This window comes from Archocentrus centrarchus, chromosome 20, assembly GCF_007364275.1.
Source record: "Archocentrus centrarchus isolate MPI-CPG fArcCen1 chromosome 20, fArcCen1, whole genome shotgun sequence".
Lineage (NCBI taxonomy): Eukaryota > Metazoa > Chordata > Actinopteri > Cichliformes > Cichlidae > Archocentrus > Archocentrus centrarchus.
The window spans coordinates 6,563,237-6,582,828 of NC_044365.1; the positions used below are offsets into that span (position 1 = coordinate 6,563,237).

Sequence of the window (19,592 nt, forward strand, 5' to 3'; positions counted from 1 at the left end):
TAAGGGTCTTCTGAAGGGTCACTCATAAGGGTGAGGGTCACTCATAAGGGTCACTCATAAGGGTGAGGGTCCAGACAAAGAGCGGTTCAGAAGACCCTTATGTCATTGCACAACACAATGAAATTTTGTTGAAGTCATCCTCCAGGTGCCAAAATAATGAATACAAGGCAGAAATAAGAAATATAAATAAAATAAAATAAACAAGGATCTGGTATTTACAGTGAGCAGAGGTAGTACGATGCAATACTTACAGCAAGTGGCAGTGCAGTGTGCTAAAGTAGTGCAGTGGATATGAAAGGGAATTGTCTGTTGGGTTTGATATGGTTCGTGTTGAGTAGTGTAACAGCTCTGTGGTAAAAGCTGTTTTTCAGTCTTGAGGTCTGGGTGTACAGTGTCCTGTAGCACCTCCCAGAAGGCAGGGGGGTGAAGAGGCAGAGTCTGGGATGTGTGCTGTCCCTGATTATGGCTGTGACCCACCTGGTGCAGCGGGTCCCGTATATCCCCTCGAGTCTGGGGAACTGGGTGCCAGTGATTGCCTCATTCTCCTGAACTCTAGGATCAGCTCCTTCATCTTTGCTGCACTGAGGATCAACTTGTTCTCTCAGCTCCAGTTCTCCAGGTTCTCAACCTCTGTTCTGTAGGTAGCCTCATCATAATCCTCCCTACCACGATGGTGTCATCTGTAAACTTTATGATGGTGTTGGTCTCATGGGTGCGCCGGTGTTTGGGGTGGTGCTGGAGGAGATGCTGTTCTTCAAGTGACCCAGGATGAGTCGCTCAAAGCATGTCATCACCACCGGTGTCAGGGCCATTGGCTGAAAGTCACTGATAGCTGATAGTTGATTGTTTTGGCACAGGGATGATTGTTGCTGACTTGAGGCACATAGGGGATGGAGGCCTGCTCCAGGGAGATGTTAAACAGGTCTGTGAGCACTGCTGTCAGCTCCCCTGCTCAGTGCTTCAGAACCTGTCCTGGTACTCCATCAGTTCCAGTAGCCTTTTTGGGGTTGATGTGCTGCAGGATTTGTCTTACCTCATGGGTAAGACAAATCCTGCTCAGCATCAGTGGTGAGGGTCCCTGCTGCGCCCACATGTTTTGTAGATTGTCAGCACAATCAAACCTGGCAAAGAAGCGGTTCAGGTCATCTGGGAGGATTGAGTGGGTGGAGCTGGTTTGGCTGCTGTTGTAACCGGTGATGTCAGCGCTGTTGAAGTGCTCCTTGATGCAGTTCTAATAGCAGTGCTTCACTTCCCTAATGCCTTTCCTCAGTTTGGACCTAGCTGTTCTGTAGGCCTCACCATCACCCGAGCAGAAAGCAGCATCTCGGGCCCTCAGCAGACTGATAACAGCACCATTCATCCATGGCTTATGGTTGGGGAGTGTCCATACTGTCCTCTGTGTGGTCACACCGTCCACACCGTTATTCAGTACTGATGAGGTGTAGGTGTTAAAGTCTGTGTGGTTGTTGTGAGTGGCAGCCAATCAGTGTCCTCGAAGCAGTCCTGTAGTCTGTCCATACGTCCTTCTGGCCAGACCCTGAGGTTGTGGAATATGGGCTTCACTCGTGCAATGAGTGGTGTGTATGCAGGAGTTTGAAGCAGGCTGATGTGGTCTGACTGGCCAAGGTGGGGGGTGGGGCCCCTTTGTATTGCTATGTTGCAACAGACTTGGTCCAAGGTATTGTTTCCTCAGGTTGGGAAATCAATAAACTGGCGGAGTCTTGGCATCACAGACTGGCATGATTAAAGTCCCCTGCTATTATGAACACACCATCTGCAGCCTGTGAGCAGCACCATGCAGAGTTGCCAGTGCTACCATCACGTTAGCTTGTGGAGGTATGTAAACAGCAGTGAGGAACACCACTGTAAACACCTGAAACAGATAGAACGGTCTGCAATTCAGCTTTTATTAACTCCAGGTCCGGGGAGTAAAACATTTCTACAATGTCTGTGGAGGTGCACCATGCGTTATACACATAAATACACACTCCACCGCCTTTGTCCTTACCAGAGTGAGCTGTTCAATCCACTCTGTAAACAGTCTGGTCTGCTAGCTCAATAGCAGCATCAGGGATGTTTGGATTCAGCCAGGTTTCGGTGAGAAAGGAAGCGCAGCTGCTAATCCTGTCTGAGTAAATCCTCAGTCTGAGCTTGCCGATATTGTTGACAATGGACAATGGTCTGTTGGGTGAGCTCCTTAGCCTAGCATGGATGCTGGCCCGCTTGCTTACGGTCTCATCTCCGCCTGCACTTCTTGCTGCTCCAGCTCGTAATCCAGGCAGGTACTGATGTGCAGAGCAGCTCCTCTGTTATGTCAAATGGGGGTGGAATGTAGTTGTTGTTCCAATACCTTAAAATGTCCAGTCTGTTGTAACTTATGTAGGTTGAACCCGATTGAAAGGAATGGCTTACTGTGCAAAAGGGAAAAAGAACCACTAAATAAACACTAAATAATGGCATCTAGACTGAGAGCTCTGAACTGCTGTGTCTGTGCATGCTGCCATCTTAGCTTCTGTAGCCACTCTTTTTAATGCTGTGGCTGAGGGGGTTCGGGCCTGTGTACAACAGCAGTGGGGACAGAGCATCTCCTTGGTAAATCCCACACTTGATGTTCTGTTCTGATATTGTTCCCCTGCCCCTGAGATATCATTATCCCCACACTCCCCACATGCTAGTGGCTACCCACGATCTTTTCTTTCAGGCCAGCTGCTCTGGCATTCAATGTACCAGTTGTTCTTGGGAGTGGGGGGATGATGGTATCTCCCCCACACCTGACCTCTGTCTGGACGTCCGAGCCAGTATGGCTTCAATTACATCTCTCTTACTCATATGCCAAGGTATGTTTGGGTCGCATGGGGGGCGTAGCCTGGGGCCCTTACTGGATGCATGCCGTGGTTGGGATTCGAACCCCCAACCTCTTATTCCAAAGATGGCGATGTTACCACAACTTTTTTCAGATGTGTTGCAGCCATCAAATTCAGACAAGGACAATTAATAGCAAAGTTTATAGCACACTTCCGTCATAGCAAAAGAAACACCTTCTAGAAACTCATTAAATTGTGGCAACAGTTACACCCACTGACCACAAAGAACCTTTTACCACACATCCATTTAGGTGACCAATCAATAGATTTATTCTGAAAAACCACTCAACATAATAGGACAAGGTCAGCAGAATTTAATGTCTCTGATATGCACTGATCCCCAGCATTTACATACATCAAACTGAGCTTTTCTAAAACCTACACACAAGTATGAAGCAGCTGAATATATAGCAGTATAAACAGCAGGTCTACATTGGACACATTTAAGTAGTATTCTTTCCAGTTCTTGCTGATATAAAACTTCTAGTCCTTATAAATGGTTGTAATTTACACATGTAACTATAAATGGAAATGGCTTCATAGTAAACCACCAACACGGAAACTTCTGTCTGAGTTTGAGTGTTTAACACCAAGAGATTTTATCTCTGAATATTTGTGAAATGCTGCTATGAAGTTGAGATTTGTTTCTAAAGAGATGTTTTGACAACAATTAGGATCCCCTTAAGATGAATTGATAGTTTTGGTGATCCATTAACTTTGGATGAAGAGGTTTATGGTCAAGAGGTTAGGTTGACTGTACCTAAAAAATTGACAGTGTAACTGTGACATCGCAAATTGATTTGTGAAATTCTGAATAATTCAATTCAATTTTATTTATGTAAATTTCAATTTAATTCTCTTTGAAGCCTCAAGCCAAACGCTTTTGCAATCGCCTGTCATGACAGTGGGGCGGGTCAGACTGTGAAACTGAGGGACACTACAATCGTAGAGTAGTGACTTGTCAATCATGAAGTCAGCCTACACTAAAGTATACCCTGCAATATCCTTGTGCAAACTAATGTAGAACATAACCTGGAAAATGAACCTCATGTTTTATTGACTTTGACTTCGATTCAATTCATTTTTATTTATATGGCACTAAATCACAACAGTCAATTCAAGGTGCTTGAAACTAAACAAAGCTTGTATTTTTTTTGTTTGTCTGTTTACTGGTGGCATGAATCAAGACAGACACGTGCTCTTTTCCTATGAACGTGAGGCACCTGAGGCTTTACTTTTCCAGATCAAGCCCAACAAGCTTGCCCATTAGTCTCAGTTTCCGCTGTTTTTCATTATAAATATCTTATTTACATGGCAAACCAACACTAACAAATATTCTACATGGCAGTGATCAGGCTTTTAGCTTTATTGTTGTGAACATGTTTGCATGCTGATGTGTCACAAGAAGTGTGGTGGCTAAAGTTTCAACTCATAGTCTCAGGGCCAGATTTACTAAGAAAATGTCAGCTGGGCACTGGGTTATTCAGTAAGTTGTTGGTTGCGATCTCCATGCAATTACTGGGGTTAGGTTAATCTGTGATTTTAGGTGTGTATGTGAGTGTGAATGCTTGTCTGTCTCTCTGTGTTAGCCCTGCGACAGGCTGGTGACCTGTACAGGGTGTACCCTGCCTCAAGACCTATGACGGCTGGGATAACTCCCCCTTTCACGTGATCCTGAACTGGATAAGCAGACCCAGATAGCAAAATGACTCCGCTCCCGATCCGCCCCGGATGTGCCACTGACTCCGTAACGGACCCGCAAAACCGGTCCGTATCGGAGTCCACTTGCACAGCGGGACGGATCAGTAACGGATCAGGATCACGGTTGAGGAACAGATCAGGACCGGATACAAATCGGACCCGTCCACGTTTCAGGTTATCCAAAACGGATCCTTTACGGAGCCGTCTGTGGAAAAACTGATCCGACACGGATCCGTTTTGAATCCGTTCATATAACAGCTTATTTTGGCCAGAATATTTTCAGGATCCCTTATTAAAAATTGCTGTAGCCATGCTAGCTACAGTTAAAGCTAAAATATCTATTTGGACATAAAGACTGATTTTAGAGAAAATGAAAAATCTTTAACAATTACGGCATCCTTATCTAAAGCCTAATTTTCCATTTGAATAACAAGATGAGCATATGAGTATTACAAAAATAATGGGATCATAAATGTATCAAGAATACTGTTTATTTACTATAAATCCTTTAACACTTCTTTATTCTTTAACAAAATGCAGTAAAGGAAAAAATAAAATGGCAAAGAAAGGAAATACTATCACAAATTAATTAAGCAGGTGATGCATTGATTCATTACTGTACTTCATTAAAACATTAACAAATAACTGAAAGATAACCATTTCTGGAACAATAACAGTAACAATAACAAACTGAAGTCCTCAGCATTGATTCGGGATGGTAACAGGAGGACGCCGCCTTCTTCCTCTGTCTGCTGCCAGATTGAACCATCGTATGGCATGTTTCCGAATCTCCTCTTCTGTGGCAGCACGGGACACGTGGGTCTTTCTTACTGCATCTATACACACAAGGTATATGTTATATGAAAGCTTTGAAATCTTTCCAGCAGCTTGTTGAATCTATACCATGAAGAATTAAGGCAGTTCAGAAGGCAAAAGGGGGCTCAACCTAGTGCTGGCATCATGTACCTAATAAAGTGGCCAGCAAGTGTAGCATGTTGATTGTAAGCTTTGGACATAGTGGGGAAAAAACTCCAAAAATTTACAACTCATCTTTAATATTTAACAGCATCAGTTATTGCCAATCAATGCAGTCATGTCCGGGTATCCAACTATGTACCACAGAGGAACATCACAGATCTCAAAGGGGAGTTTTTCATTTGAAAGAGTGCTGTGATCAGTGAGTGGAATAAAGGTACACCTGAAAACTGTCCTCCAAAGCCCATAACTGGCATTATCAATGAAATGATACAATACGACTCTCAGAGTTAAAAGATTTGTGCTTCATTAAACCATGACAATCAAATCATTTGCAAAATCTATTACAATTACTTACCCAAGAGTACTGTTTTTGATGCCATCTGGGAGAAACCTCCCTTTCCATTGGCCCCTGTCCAATTTATCTTCTGTCCAATGTCACTGTGGAACATGCGGGAAAGAATGTTCCATGTGATACTTCTTGCATCAGCCCCCCGATGGCTGCCAGTGAAGAAATCTAAAAATGGAGAGGAAATAATGGGAAAAGTTTAAACACATTTCACAAAAAATAAGTTGCAGGCAATTAAACACAACAACAAAAGACAGCTTCATTTGTATTTGAGTTATCAAAAAGGTCCCGTGTGCCAGCTCAAATGTGGGTATATAGAAAAATTAAAAAATAATCATTTTACATTTTTCCTGAAAGGGCTATTCATTTTGCAATTCTTACTACTTATCCCTGGTCAAAATGGTAATATGAAAGTACAGAGTCTGCATAAAAGCACTTTGTGCTGCTGGATGGTCTTCCTCACTTTTATGACAGGTGCTTTAATTAATTTCACCAGTGCACATAAAACAGTTTAATACTTTTATTAAACATAACTGATTGTTGTCAGTGTGATTAAATATAAATTCACTTCAGCTGCACAGCCAACACACATAAATGCAAACATACTTTGTAAATTTATTTACACGTATTTCTCACATTTCATTTTAAAAAGTTAGGAATGCCATTTGAGTTAAGTGGAACATTTCCTTATTCACAAAGAAGCATTTCCAGTCTTTCAGTGAGAGATACAGATTATCAATTGAACACGGGTATTGGCAAATAACCACATCTTATCCGGACTGTAAAAACCTGGATCTGGCTGTTCGTAATATTTAACATTCAGCTTTTCATTATAAACAGCATCATTCGTATTATACAAAACCACGACAGTGACAAAAGTGGGATTTCTTTGTGTTGAATGTCAAGTAGAATGGTAATCAGATGAAAACTCACCACACTCTGCTTCAGGTGAGAGTTAGCAGGATCTTTGAGCCATTTCTCAAAATTCTCCACTTCCTCCATTGATTGTAGTGGAAACTGTACAGGGTCAGGTATTTCTCTTTCTTGGACAGTTGAGTTCAGCTTGTTGGTCAGATAGTTTACTTTGGTGGTTAATTGGTCTTGTTGGTGTTTAATGTACTCCAGTAAGCTCAATATTTGAACTTCTGCAGCTGTTGGAAGAAGAAATGAGACAAATTTGCTGTAATCTTTTCCAATAACTGGATTACATGGCAAATGGCTATAGTGTAGTATTCATATTTACAAAGAATACAATATACCGATTATTCAAGCTTTACTGTATACACTTTTGGAAAAATCAGTGTACATTCAGGAAGAAATGCATTGTTGCATTCGATGAGTTTATTTTCACTTGGATGTTACACTGAGAATAACTGAATTTGTGATGTAATTATCAGTCATTGAAAGGTGAATACTAGCTGTTTAAGAGATTGCTTACCAGAGCAGGTAATTGTGTCTGAGCCATACCGTCCCCCTTTCCAAGTAGGCCTGTAGACATGGCTTGAAGAAGGAGTTGGCTCATCTCTTGGTCTATTTTCCATCTGGGCAAGCAGTGGTGGTGATGGAGTTTTTGCAGAAGAAGCAATTGTGTGGATGCTAGCTCCAGTGAAAGGTGGTGGTTGGATAACTGGAGCAGGTGGTTGTAGTGGGCGTCTTACTGCAGCTCTGGCTTTCCTTTTCAGGTAAACTTCTTCTGTGTCACTGTCAGAGTCCCCAAAGGAATGACTGTCAAGCAGAATAGAAAAATAAAAATACTTAATACTTCATTTGTCATTATTAAAACATGTATTTTTTTACTTTACTCAAGCTGTACACTACTCTAATTGCTTTCGAATTCTGTGATTTGAATACCATCCATTCTCTTCTGCTTATCCTGTTCAGGGTCATGGGGGGGGCTGGAGCCTATCCCAGCTGTCATAGGGTGACCTGTCACAGGGTACACCCTGTACAGGTCACCAGCCTGTCATAGGGCCAACACAGAGAGACAGACAGCCATTCACACCTATGGGCAATTTAGAGTGACTAATGAACCTAACCCCAGTAAGTGCATGCCTTTGGACTGTGGGAGGAAACCCACACAGACACGGGGAGAACATGCAAACTCCACACAGGGAGAGAGAGAGAGAGAGAGAGAGGCCCGGGCCAAGGGGGAATCAAACCCAGGCCTTCTAGATGTTATTCTGTTATGTTAGTGCTAACCACCACACTACTGTGCTGCCTGTGTTTTGAATAATGATGACCAAAAAAAGCAAGGAAGGCATATAATGTATATACTAACATTGCCTTTGGCTTCCTTTTTGGTCGTATTTCCTCCTCTTCCTCTTCTGACTGAAGGTCTGATGTGCTGCATGTAAGCGATTTCTTCAGAAGCTGTCGTGCCTCAAAGTACTGATCTACAAATTACAAACTTGAGTTTACAACAGATAACACAGTTGTCTTTAAACACATAAAATATAATAGGAAATATATTTCAGTATTTAATTAAAATAGGCAGAGGTGTATTAGAAATTGCATACCACATGATTTGATAATTCTGATATCGTATGTCTTCCAGTCTGGTCCTGGTTCCTCTACATTTTTTACTGCCTTATCCACTCTTTCATCGTTTCTATAGTTGGGCCAGTAGGTAGCACCATCACAGCACCAGTTTTCTGGTACTACTGCTACTGCTTTGTTGCTCTGGAACTCGACCAAATGGAACATCTTGAAGTGGAAAAAGAAATCAAACAACAACAAATAACAAAAAAAAGAGCTGCAACCAGCAACACTACCACAATTGCTTTGCTTAGAAAATAATATAACAAAATGGTATCATCCTCGACATTTTAAATGCCTGTTAGAAAAAAACAGCCTTAATAGCTATTAAGTTATACTGCCAGCAAGGACAATAGACAGGTACAGAGAAAAATCTGATGTGTCCCTAAAAGGCATGGAACATTGGTATGGCCACAAAACCATCTCTATGAGGCAAAACAGTACATTTTACAACAAGCTCTGACACTTTAACACACTTGAATGAATCTGATGTTTGTGAAATTTTATAAATATTCAGATAGTCAGAGTTAAATGGATAATCAAAGAACAAAGATTTATCTGAGAATTCCTTGTATACCACATAGACTCCATCACTGCACTCTACAATGTTATGTATACAACAAATATCATTTCCAATAACAAAAACATTATCCCCAGTTGAAACTTTAACAGTCCACTTATCACAGGTCATTTCACCATACTGTGCTTTCACTGACAGTCCACCTATAATTGGTCCAACAAAATGTGGCTTTTTAAAAGAGGTACAACTTAAAGGAGCTTCCATAATTCTAATTTCAGACAATCGACGGATTATTTGGGCAAGGGGGAACTCTGGTTTCCTGATGAGCTTTTTAAGCTTATGCAGATAATTTTCATAAGGAAATGCTGAAAATGAGTCCAGACAACCATGTAGTTGCACATCACCTGCTAGATGGACCAAACCATGTACATTATAAACAATTTGATCTTTTCCATATATTTCACCAAAGTGACTAACAAAACATTTCAGCAAAGTACGGGCATACTGTGTGTGGCAGGACAGTCTAGGACTAACTAAAATAGCAACACCAGAGAAGAGTAGCATGAAATTATAGTACATATTTTGATCCAGAAATGTGCCTAGCATTACAGGTCCTGTGTACAGGAGAAACTGTCTAAATTCTGTGGCCTTCCAACGATCCAATTCCCTCAGAGATCTGGGCTTCCGTGCAAACTCTACAGGAATAAAGGAACGCATTTCTAACAGTTTTGCTGACATTCTTTCCACTATGCTCGCAGGCAATCAAAAATTCAGAGGACCCCTGAGCCAGATGTGTAGCATTCTTCTAACAACTCCTAAACAAACTAAATGCATGTAATCTAGAGGGAACTGTGAAACCATACCCACACTACTGCCAATAAATGGATGTGGTCCTTCATGATGATGACTCTCATCGGCCATGTTTGTGAATGATTCATCTGTCCGTAGGGCATAGTCTGCACATGGGTATGTCATGCGTCTGTTAATATAGTTTCCAGGCTGCACACATTTGTCACATCCATGGTAGGCATTGTGGTTCTTTGTGTTTTTAATAAAGGACCTGGCTGGTGTGTCACAGATGACTGTATGCAGCTTGAGATTTAACTGTTTACCTTCTAAATCAAAACCATTTTCAAGCTGTTGTAACTCTGTAACAAAGTCTTCAAGGAAGTCTTTTGCTGAACTTGGTTTCTTTGGTCCACAGAACAAACCTATAACTACAGGTTCCTTCATGGGAACACTTAATAGTAGACCAAGGATGGGCCACAACTGCAGACAAGAACTCTTGAACAAAGGAAGTCCATCTATGTTGATTTGTAACTTCAAAGTGAAACTGTCTGCTAACGTGTGTTTGAACTTTAACAATGTATTTCTAAGAGAAGCCAGAATGCCAAAATAGTGGTACTGTCCTCCAGCCCTTTCAAGAATTGAGTATTCTGTCTCAGTTCTGAGGAGTGTCCTAGCATCCTTTGGAATATCAGAATGGTAAATGCGAAGTATGGCCAATAATGCTGTCAAAGCGACCAAGGAAATACGAAATTGTATGGCCCAGTGGGATAAACTGTCAGAGAGTGAAACCGAGTCTTGGAGTTCATCATCAAAATGATCAGACTCAGATGTCTGAGTCTGAACATCACAAGCAGCATCCTCAAAATCCTCAGACAGGCCTAGATCTATCTCCATGCCATCTTGCTCACTAAAACCAGCACTGGTTTCAGTGTCTAGACAGTGTGGATTATCAGTTCCAGTGTGACTTTCATGAAAATGCTCTTCACTGATGTGTCCATGGTCAAGGTTCCTCTCTGTTGTCATCTGAAAGTCAATTAAATTTGTGGCGTCATCCCGCATTTGTTTAAGTCGGTTTTCTACGTCTACACGGGCCCTCCTTCTTAAGGTGGAGTTGGAGACAGGTAGAGTCTTTGTATTCATTTTATCTAAAAATAAAAATTTTAGAAACACATTTTTGTTATTATTCTGAGACCAGACAGGATTTTAAAGCAGGCAAACAAGCCTCAACCTAGACCACAGGACAAAACATTGAAATGACAGAACTTACACATTATAACAGAGAAGAAGCTGTTATAGCCACTTATACTGGCAATAACAGCTATTTTTTTTAAATGAAGAATATATTATAACAGTCAAAGCTTAACGTCCATTACAGTTGCTTTTTAAGTACAGATGTGCGTGTGCAAGATTTCTGATAGCATATTACAAGCTCAGGTTTCCCTCCCCTTGTAACACACACAATATTTCTGGCAGAAATTATTTGCAGTTTTAGAAAAAGTGTCTAAATGAACTCTAAGATTGAATTTTGGCTTACTTCAGTGAGGTAGCAGACAAGGTGGAGGGGGGAAGGCAGGCTGAATTGATCTGTAACAGAAGACATAAATAAAATTAATGATTATAATGATGAAACTACAGAAAATCTTTCTTTTGTGGCATGTTGGATATTAAACTTTGGTAATTTAAAGTATTTTAATTGTATCAATAGGGACTTTCAGTAAGTCAGAGTCCAAATATGCATTGTGGAAAAGTTTAAGGTCAAGCAAAGACAATAAATAGGGTTCATACACTTTCAACGCACAGGAGTTGTTGAATTTACTCGCGAGAAGTTAATACCTACGCTTGGGGAATTTGCAAGGATTGTTTTCTTCTGACTTAATTATAATTCCATACTGGTCTTATCCATTACTGGAATTTGCGGTTTTCTAGCCAACCAGCCAACAATAATTAAAGCCCCACTCTGGCCGGTTAAAAAAATGTGACCTCCTAAAGGTCCGCTCACTCTCTCACAGACTGTCTTCTGGGGAGATGCTCATATGCAGACGTGCAGGTTCGTTTCCATCTCATAAGTTAACTATTCAGATATTTTTTAAGGCAGTTACAGTTTTAAGCAGTTTCAACAACTGTGCCCAAAAATCAAGCACTTTTCAATCCTTGAAAGGACAATTTTAAAATGGAAGCATTTTCAAGGATAAGAAAAAAAGAATTAAATTTGAATCAAAAAGTCTTAGCAGAGACATAACTAAATCCATTTCTAAAGCTTATTAAATACTTTACAGCAACACCTGAAATCGTGAGACCCACGTTAACCTGATGGATGCTCTCAGATTAAATTTGGAGAACAATAGGCTGTGTTAGCTTAACTTTACCTGCAGTCAGTCCTGGAGAGGCTCAATAAAATCCTTCATGTGCTCAGTCTGCTGTAACATCAGCTACCTGGACAGTTAACCAAATCACATCGCCTTCCCCACCGAAATAAATCCCGGAGGAGCTTTTTTTTTTCTTTTAACCTCACAGCTTCCCGCTGTGTTAGCTAATAGGCCAGTAGCTAATGTGCTATAAGCTAACTCCGCTGCCACAATCTCACATTTCTGAATAAAAAATAAATAAAACCTTAATTATCTCCTACCAGGATAACTTTACTGTACAGGTAAAGCCATGAATGAAGAATATTTAACAGAACAGCTTACAGTTCTTACCTTAGAGAAGCTCTGCTCCTGCGCTCCTTATGACAGCAGTCGTTGACTTTTGAAAAAGAAAAAAAGAGGGGGGTGGGGAAAGGCGCGAGTTTGCTGAAGGGCTCCGCCGTGGAGCCGTGGCGGAGCCGCGTTTTGATAATCCGCTGTCAGTAGGTGGGGCGGGCCCAGTCCGGAGAGCAAGAAGGGTGGGGCGGATCGGCTGACTTGAAGGCGGATCCGCCCCGAAGTGTTTTGCTATCTGGGGAAGAGAATGGATGGATGGATGGATGGATGGATCGCCATGCATTCAGCAGCTGACTTAAAGCAGAAGCTCAGAATCGAGTCAGCTACTGAGCTAAACCTGGTATTGCCCTGGAAGGCTTATAAGTGCAGTAGGATAAGATTACTGAGCTCAGAAAATAAATTCTAATGCACTAATCTAGATTAAAGTATATTTACTTTGACTGCAGTTTAAGTTAACTTGTGAAAAGCTACTGGCCTCTTCTCAAAATATCTATTAAGCATCTATAATGATGAACAGGAGGCAATAAAAATGGAATTCTTGATCAAGTGTTTTGCAAAGTATTGTTTGATTTAAGCTCATGCTTTTTTTTGCTTATCAAGTTTATACATGCATGAGTTTAATATAATATAAGAAAAGGCTTTTGTTTTCATCCCATCCTAAATCAGACAACTGTGGCAGTATAGTTAATTCGGTCGATGGGCAATCAGCGATACATTGGCATGGAATGCACTGATGGCCAGCTATATGTTTGCTGTCAGTGTGTGTGTGTGTGTGTTTCTCTCTTTGATTAAATAAAGTCCAAAGCAGAATATCTTTAGAGACAGTCCATGCCTTTGGAGGAGGCAGGAGAGAATCATAAATGATGTTTTCACCAGTGAGTTTCCCTGTTTCTCTGACCTCAAATGAATTGCCTACCACAAAAGTGGAAAAAAACATCATTGCAGAGTTCAATTCAAATAAATGGTAGTGCTATCCAACCAGGGGCTATTTTGTCTGCCTGGCCCACTCTGAGGGACAAGTACAATCATAAATCTGTGACTAACGCCCTGACACAATGCATCTTCTGTGATGCATATTCACTGGGCATCAATCTCAACAATCCTCAGCCTAATGCTTTGTCCTCTAATCACAGAAACAGGGTTTTGTCAATACCAGTGAGCTCAAACCCAAAAGAAGTCATGATGGTTGCTTCATGTGTTTTAAGGCATCCTGTTTTCCACTCTCTCTCTCCTTCTCTTTCCCCAACTGCTGATTCACTCTGAATTCCATTAAACATTGTGAAAATTTGATGGTTTGTTCAAGCATTTAGGGACCAAAGTTTACATGCAAGTAGCGATTAATGATTCAAATGGTTTGAGGTTTACTTTGGGTGAACACAGTTGAGCAAAATATTGATTCTAACTGCTTGAGCTGGCCAATCACAACCCATGTGCACTCAGATATTGTTCTATATTGTTCACTATATATAGACTGGAATAATATATTCCAACACTAAGCATAAGTAAGTGTAATCGACAACATCTTGCACAAATGCGGATTCCAGTGACCTCATGTGCTGTTTAGAAAAAAAAAAATATTACTTTACAAGCTGGAAAACACATGACTGATGGCTGCAGACAGAATTACATCCTCCGCCTTCATGCTCCATAGCAAATGTATTCTGATACATGGAAATATAAATCTGACAGTTGAAGCTAAATGAAATTATGTGATCTTGAGTCAAGGATGGCTGTTTATATTCAGAGGGTAATTATTCTGCTTTGAATTACTGTTGTTTTTCTGTGCTCTACTACTTGTTATGCCTCTGAATGAACTATTGGTTTATCATGATGAAGCTGTCCTTCAATATCCCTTTAAATACCTGTTTGTATTTTATCAGGTGGTGACGCTTCCTATTCATGAGAAACTGTCCCGCCATCAGTCACTTTTATCATTCAGCTCGTATGGAATCAAAATGAAACTCCTCTGTTGCAATCATGTAGAGTTGACCAGAAGCTGTAATCAAATTAGTCCAGGTTTGACAACCTTTAACTATCAGTTGTTGTGAGATAATTGTGTGTGTGTGTGTGTGTGTGTGTGTGTGTGTGTGTGTGTGTGTGTGTGGGGGGGGGGGGGGGGGGGGGGGGTAACATCAGAGGTTTTTAAGAATATAGTTGGCTTATATACCAATCTTTATGTCATAATAAATTATTTTGGCAATTATTTTTAATTCAAACATTTATTCCATTATAGATCAGTCGACTTAGATAATATCAATTAACAAAGTCATAATAACTGTGGAGAACATCTTTTCACACAATACTGGTACAATAACCACAACAGTAAGTAATATCTTTGAATTAAAGGAGAAAAGAAAGTTTATGACTTTATTAAATGGAGCTCCCTTTTGCTAATCATAAAACATGAGAACAGAAACAGTGACTGTGAGAGCTTTAAAGGTCTCACCTCTGCAAAAGTACATGCTGCTGTACAGGCTGTTCAGGCTGCATTCAATTCTTACAGACACCCTCCCCCAGCAGCTCAAGCATGTGTATTAAAACAGGCGGTTTTAATACCAAAGACTATAAAATACAAAACTCACAGAGCAGGAGCCAAGAATACACTTACTAGGACTCTAGAGGGGAAACCACACAACAAGGAAACACAACCAAGAAAAAGGATGCCACAAATTACAAGGGAGATGCAGACAATAAATTCATACCAGGTAATGAGGGCAGAGAAAACCGATAGGAGCACAGCTGGAAACTTCCGACATAACAAGGCAGGGTAAGTAAATGCAACACAAGCCACAGAAAACAACAGTTACCACAATAAAACAGGAAGACACAACTGAAAGGGGAACAAGGGTTAACTTGACATAGGGGAGAGGACTGGAGCATGAAAAGGCAAAGGACAACAGCAGAGAACAAATGACAAGACAAGGTGAGTTAAACTAGATACAAAAACACAAGAGAAAAAAGACCACTGACCTAAGACTGGAAATGACTAAACCATGATGGACTCACATACAAATTCAATATGGAGACTGAAGACAACCATGGAGACAAGTCTGGGGAGAGCAGAGCTAATAAAAATAAGCAAAAGCACCCTAAAAACTAATTAAAACTAACCGAATTAGAGAAAAAAAGTACAAATTGAATAAAACTAAACTTTTACAACCTTGGAGCAGAATATGAACATCAAAATGGGGTGATAAACCAAAAGGCATCAACAAATAAGAAAATAAAGGAACAGATACCAGGTGTCAGAAAAAAGTACAAACACTCTCAGCAGAAAACCATGAACATCAATTATTTCTCAAAACCAAAAACAAATCGTGAATCCACAAAGACTCAAGACCCAGGGGCAGATCAGCTGTTGTATGATATGCAGTCTAATGGTTGAGTAAAGGCTTTTGGCTGGTGATTGGTTGCATTTCTGGTAGATCACAAATTGTAGTTTGAGCCATTCAGTGGTCCCATTTCCTTCAACAACAATCTGTCAGAAGATCATTTCTGAAGTTTATGTAAAATCCAACTTTGCTGAAGCTCTATTCATGCAGCCTTAACACAAGATGAATGAAGGCATGTAGTGCTCAGCTTAAAGTAGAATACATAAACATCTTACGGATATAAAAATACTTATAACATTCTGCTTTGTGCTTACCATTACGCAACCCAAGTTCATCACAGTGCAAAATGTGTTTTAGCGAGTTAAAATATGTTTGCAAGTTGTGTCTAACAAGGTGAAAGGTGCTTAAGGTTCTGACAAAAATGTGACCATTTCAACAAATGGGTTGAGGGCACTGAGCATTTGGTTCAGACAGCAGGGTTTAGTGTTTTGGCAATTGAGAAAAACTTTCAGATGCCCACAAGTATAAGCGGAATTGTACTTGGCTCAGCTTATTTTCAGATTTTATTTTATAAGTTAATTCAGCTTATCCACTCATTTGGGACATGTTGAGTCACACTGAAGTAGACACCCCGCTAAGGTTTTGGTGTAAGGTTTGGTGTTTACTCCTCTTTCAGATTCCTTTAGCTCTAAGTCAACATAAGTAAACAATGAATTAATTCATTAATAAAAAGGAGGGCCTCCCCCCACCATCTCCTTCTCACAAAGATGGATTTACAAGAAGTTACACTTTATTTCTATTTATTTAATGTGTTCTGTCTTTCTTGAAGATGGCGCTGAAATATACACTATTAATAGTTAAGGAGCTGTCATCCAGCTTTCACTCAAGATAAAGAGTGCAAGGAGAATTTTTCAGCATCTCAAATGCGTTCACCTCCAAAAACCAACATCTTCAGAAATATTTGGAGAGTTTAAAAATGTAAGTAAAGATCAGATCAGAGGGAGTGTCTTTTCTTGAGATTTCTTGCACAGAATCCTTGATAATGGGATTCTGGCATATAGCTTTGTGAGCAACTATGCATGTCACAATATTCATTGCCTTGGGACATCAATCATGGCCCACATGACAATGAACTATTATTAAATTATTAAGGTGAGATGTCTCAATTTCAGTATTCCACTCACCTGTTTCTGCTGTCTCAGTGAGGTTGCAGCAATTTTAATCATCACTGGGGTTTAGAGTGAACACGCAAGGCAACACAACACTTTGGTGACGATGTTGTAAAACGTGTTAAGTTTAAAAAGTCTGAAACTTCAGCAGCTTTATGCCATTGATACTGACCTTGGCATCAACACATCCAGACATTTTAATTATTTATTTATTTAATTGAGGGGTACAATTTGAATGAGTACTAAAAACAGCTTCCAAGTTTGATGGTCTATGTAAGGTGCAAATTTCTAATCACTCCCTCTGATATTATGCTGCTGCTGCCCTGCATCACTGCCTGTTATTTCAGCCCTCCACCACCCCAGCATCCACCCTTTATACTTTACTTTTCACTCCCCACTTTTAAATGTAGAATGTTTGTGGAGAAGGATACGCTCAGAGCCTAGAGGCTAAACTCTAAGTATACGGAGCCAACGTGTATTTTACAGCTGATGCTGTAAAATACACGTTGGCTGTAAGTAAGTAAAATTTAAGTTCTATTGCACCTTTTAAGATAAACATCAAAAAGTGCTTCACAACAAAACACCAGAGCACGAAAAAAAAGAGTTACGCAAACACAAGTCTAAAAATATGCGTTTTTAGTGATTTTTTTTTAAAGAGACCTCCGAGTCCACAGCTCTCAGCTCAGAGGGAGAGCGTTCCAGAGTCAGAGGTCTCCTTCTGTTTTCAGCCTCGTATGATGCACAGCCAGTAGGTCCTAATCACATGACCTCGGGGACCTGATTGGATATATGGATTTAAACGTTCACTGATATAAGCTGGTGCTGTTCCATAAGGAGCTGTAAAAGTCAAAACCAGAATCTTAAAATGAATTCTAAATTTAATGGGGAGTCAGTAAGGCTGGGTCATCACAGGAACTCTGTAAACAGTGAATACTGTCATTTATCCAAGGAGAAGATTTTGAAGCAGGAGATAATCTTATTTTAACAGGATAGACTTCATCTAAAATGGAAGGACAATGATTGTTGCAAAAAAGAAAAAAATGTTAAAACATCAGCACCATAAAAGCGGGATAAAAATTTAATAAAAGCATCTGAGAATTTCTGAGCAGTAGAGGCATTTAAAATGCAGGAGCTAACCACACAGCGAACAGGAGAGAGAGGGACGTGAGAAGACAAGTAAAAAAAAATACAATGATGATCAGAAATAAAAATGTCCTTAGACAAATTTTATTTAAACCCAAAGTAAAAACAAGGTCCAGTATGTGTCCTTTGGTATGTGTGGGGCCGCTGGGTAAAATGAAAAGTATCCATGATGGTGATAAAACCTCTGGCAAAGAGGTCAGAGTCATCATCAGTGTGAATGTTAAAATCCCAAGTTAGAACCAGTCTGCACAAACTATTTGGGTCAGGTGGACGATGCACCACAGTACACAAAAAAGATCCTTATTCCCAACTTTAATCAGCTGTAGTTCAAACAAAGAAAAATGTCCAACCTTAGCTTAAAAGTCCTGAAGTCTGAAGAAGGGCATTGTGATCCGAAACGTTACTGTTTGAAGGTCCTTTTGGATTAACTTTTTGTCCCAGGAGCGCTCTGGTGTGCGGACTTTCTTCTTCTAATGCAACCTTAGCTTAAAAGACATAAGATCCAGCCCTGAAACACTGCAGAGACCTCTTCCTTGACCAGACATCCGAGGCTGACTGATAAATGAATAACCATCAGTGCAAAGTTCAACAAGGGACAAAAAGTCAGAGTCGTGCTGCAAGGTTTCAGTAAGAAACAAAAAATACAATTTTTTTTTTATATACAATCGTTCAACAAGAACAATTTATTAGTCATTGATCAGGCATTAAATGACGCTCAGTGAGGCAGAAACCTGATTATTAGCAGAAGCTTGAGTTCCCATTGTAAATTCCACTCACTGAAGGGATACAACATTGTGCACAATTACACAAAGACATGAGGTGGAGGTCGCAGAGTTGAATATGCTCAGATTTTCATTGGGAATGACCAGTTTCAGAATAATATCAATGTAAAACTGAAGATTTTGAATATCTCACTACATACATAACAACCCTTCGTAACAAGACCCCATGTTGGATGCCGATGGTCTTTGGGCCCTTAGTTGGCACTGCATTAAAAACAGGCATGATTGTATCATGGAAATCATTGCATGGGCTCAGGAACACTTTCAGAAATAATTGTCTGTGAACACAGTCCACCATGCCCATCTACAAGTGGGCTGAGGCAAAATGGAAACCTGTGGTTTGATGAATCAAGATGTGAAATTATTTTTGGAAAATGTAGACATCAGATTCTTCAGAGTAAAGAGGAGAAAGACAACCCAGGTTGTTATCAGCACTCAGTTCAATGCCTGCCACCCCTGATGGTATGGAGGTGCATTAGTGTCCGTGGAACTGACAGCTGGCACATCTGGAAAGGCACCATCAGCGCTGAAAGGTACATACAGGTTTTAACCCCTTAACTGGCAGCAAAAAAATCACCTGACAAAAACTACATAACACCCTCTGGTTATTATTGGCTCTGAACAACCCATTTCATAGCCTATTAACTGGCTGCGTCTGGTCCGCCGGCCGAATGAAGTGCATTTATATGGCAGGCTAGACCCGCCCATTTTGACTGACACCTCATTCGGCCAAT

At 40.4% G+C, this 19,592-nt stretch overlaps 1 protein-coding gene across 7 annotated transcripts; it reads right to left on the reverse strand.

The window, feature by feature from the left end:
• Nucleotides 1-5,040: 5,040 nt before the first annotated feature.
• On the reverse strand, nucleotides 5,041-12,656 carry LOC115799038 (uncharacterized). Of its 7 annotated transcripts, XM_030755973.1 has the most exons (9): nucleotides 12,430-12,656; nucleotides 11,268-11,317; nucleotides 9,808-10,878; nucleotides 8,406-8,592; nucleotides 8,168-8,282; nucleotides 7,328-7,614; nucleotides 6,823-7,040; nucleotides 5,899-6,057; nucleotides 5,041-5,401 (listed from the first exon to the last, which is right to left on the reverse strand). In XM_030755973.1, exons 3-4 carry the CDS (start codon nucleotides 10,871-10,873, stop codon nucleotides 8,525-8,527), a joined length of 1,134 nt encoding a protein of 377 aa, XP_030611833.1. In that variant the 5' UTR covers nucleotides 10,874-10,878; nucleotides 11,268-11,317; nucleotides 12,430-12,656; the 3' UTR covers nucleotides 5,041-5,401; nucleotides 5,899-6,057; nucleotides 6,823-7,040; nucleotides 7,328-7,614; nucleotides 8,168-8,282; nucleotides 8,406-8,524. The 7 variants fall into 7 exon arrangements, with proteins under 7 accessions (XP_030611833.1, XP_030611831.1, XP_030611830.1 ...); XM_030755971.1 differs by having other exon boundaries at nucleotides 7,328-7,590; nucleotides 8,406-10,878; XM_030755970.1 differs by having other exon boundaries at nucleotides 8,406-10,878.
• Between the last annotated feature and the right edge of the window lie 6,936 nt (nucleotides 12,657-19,592).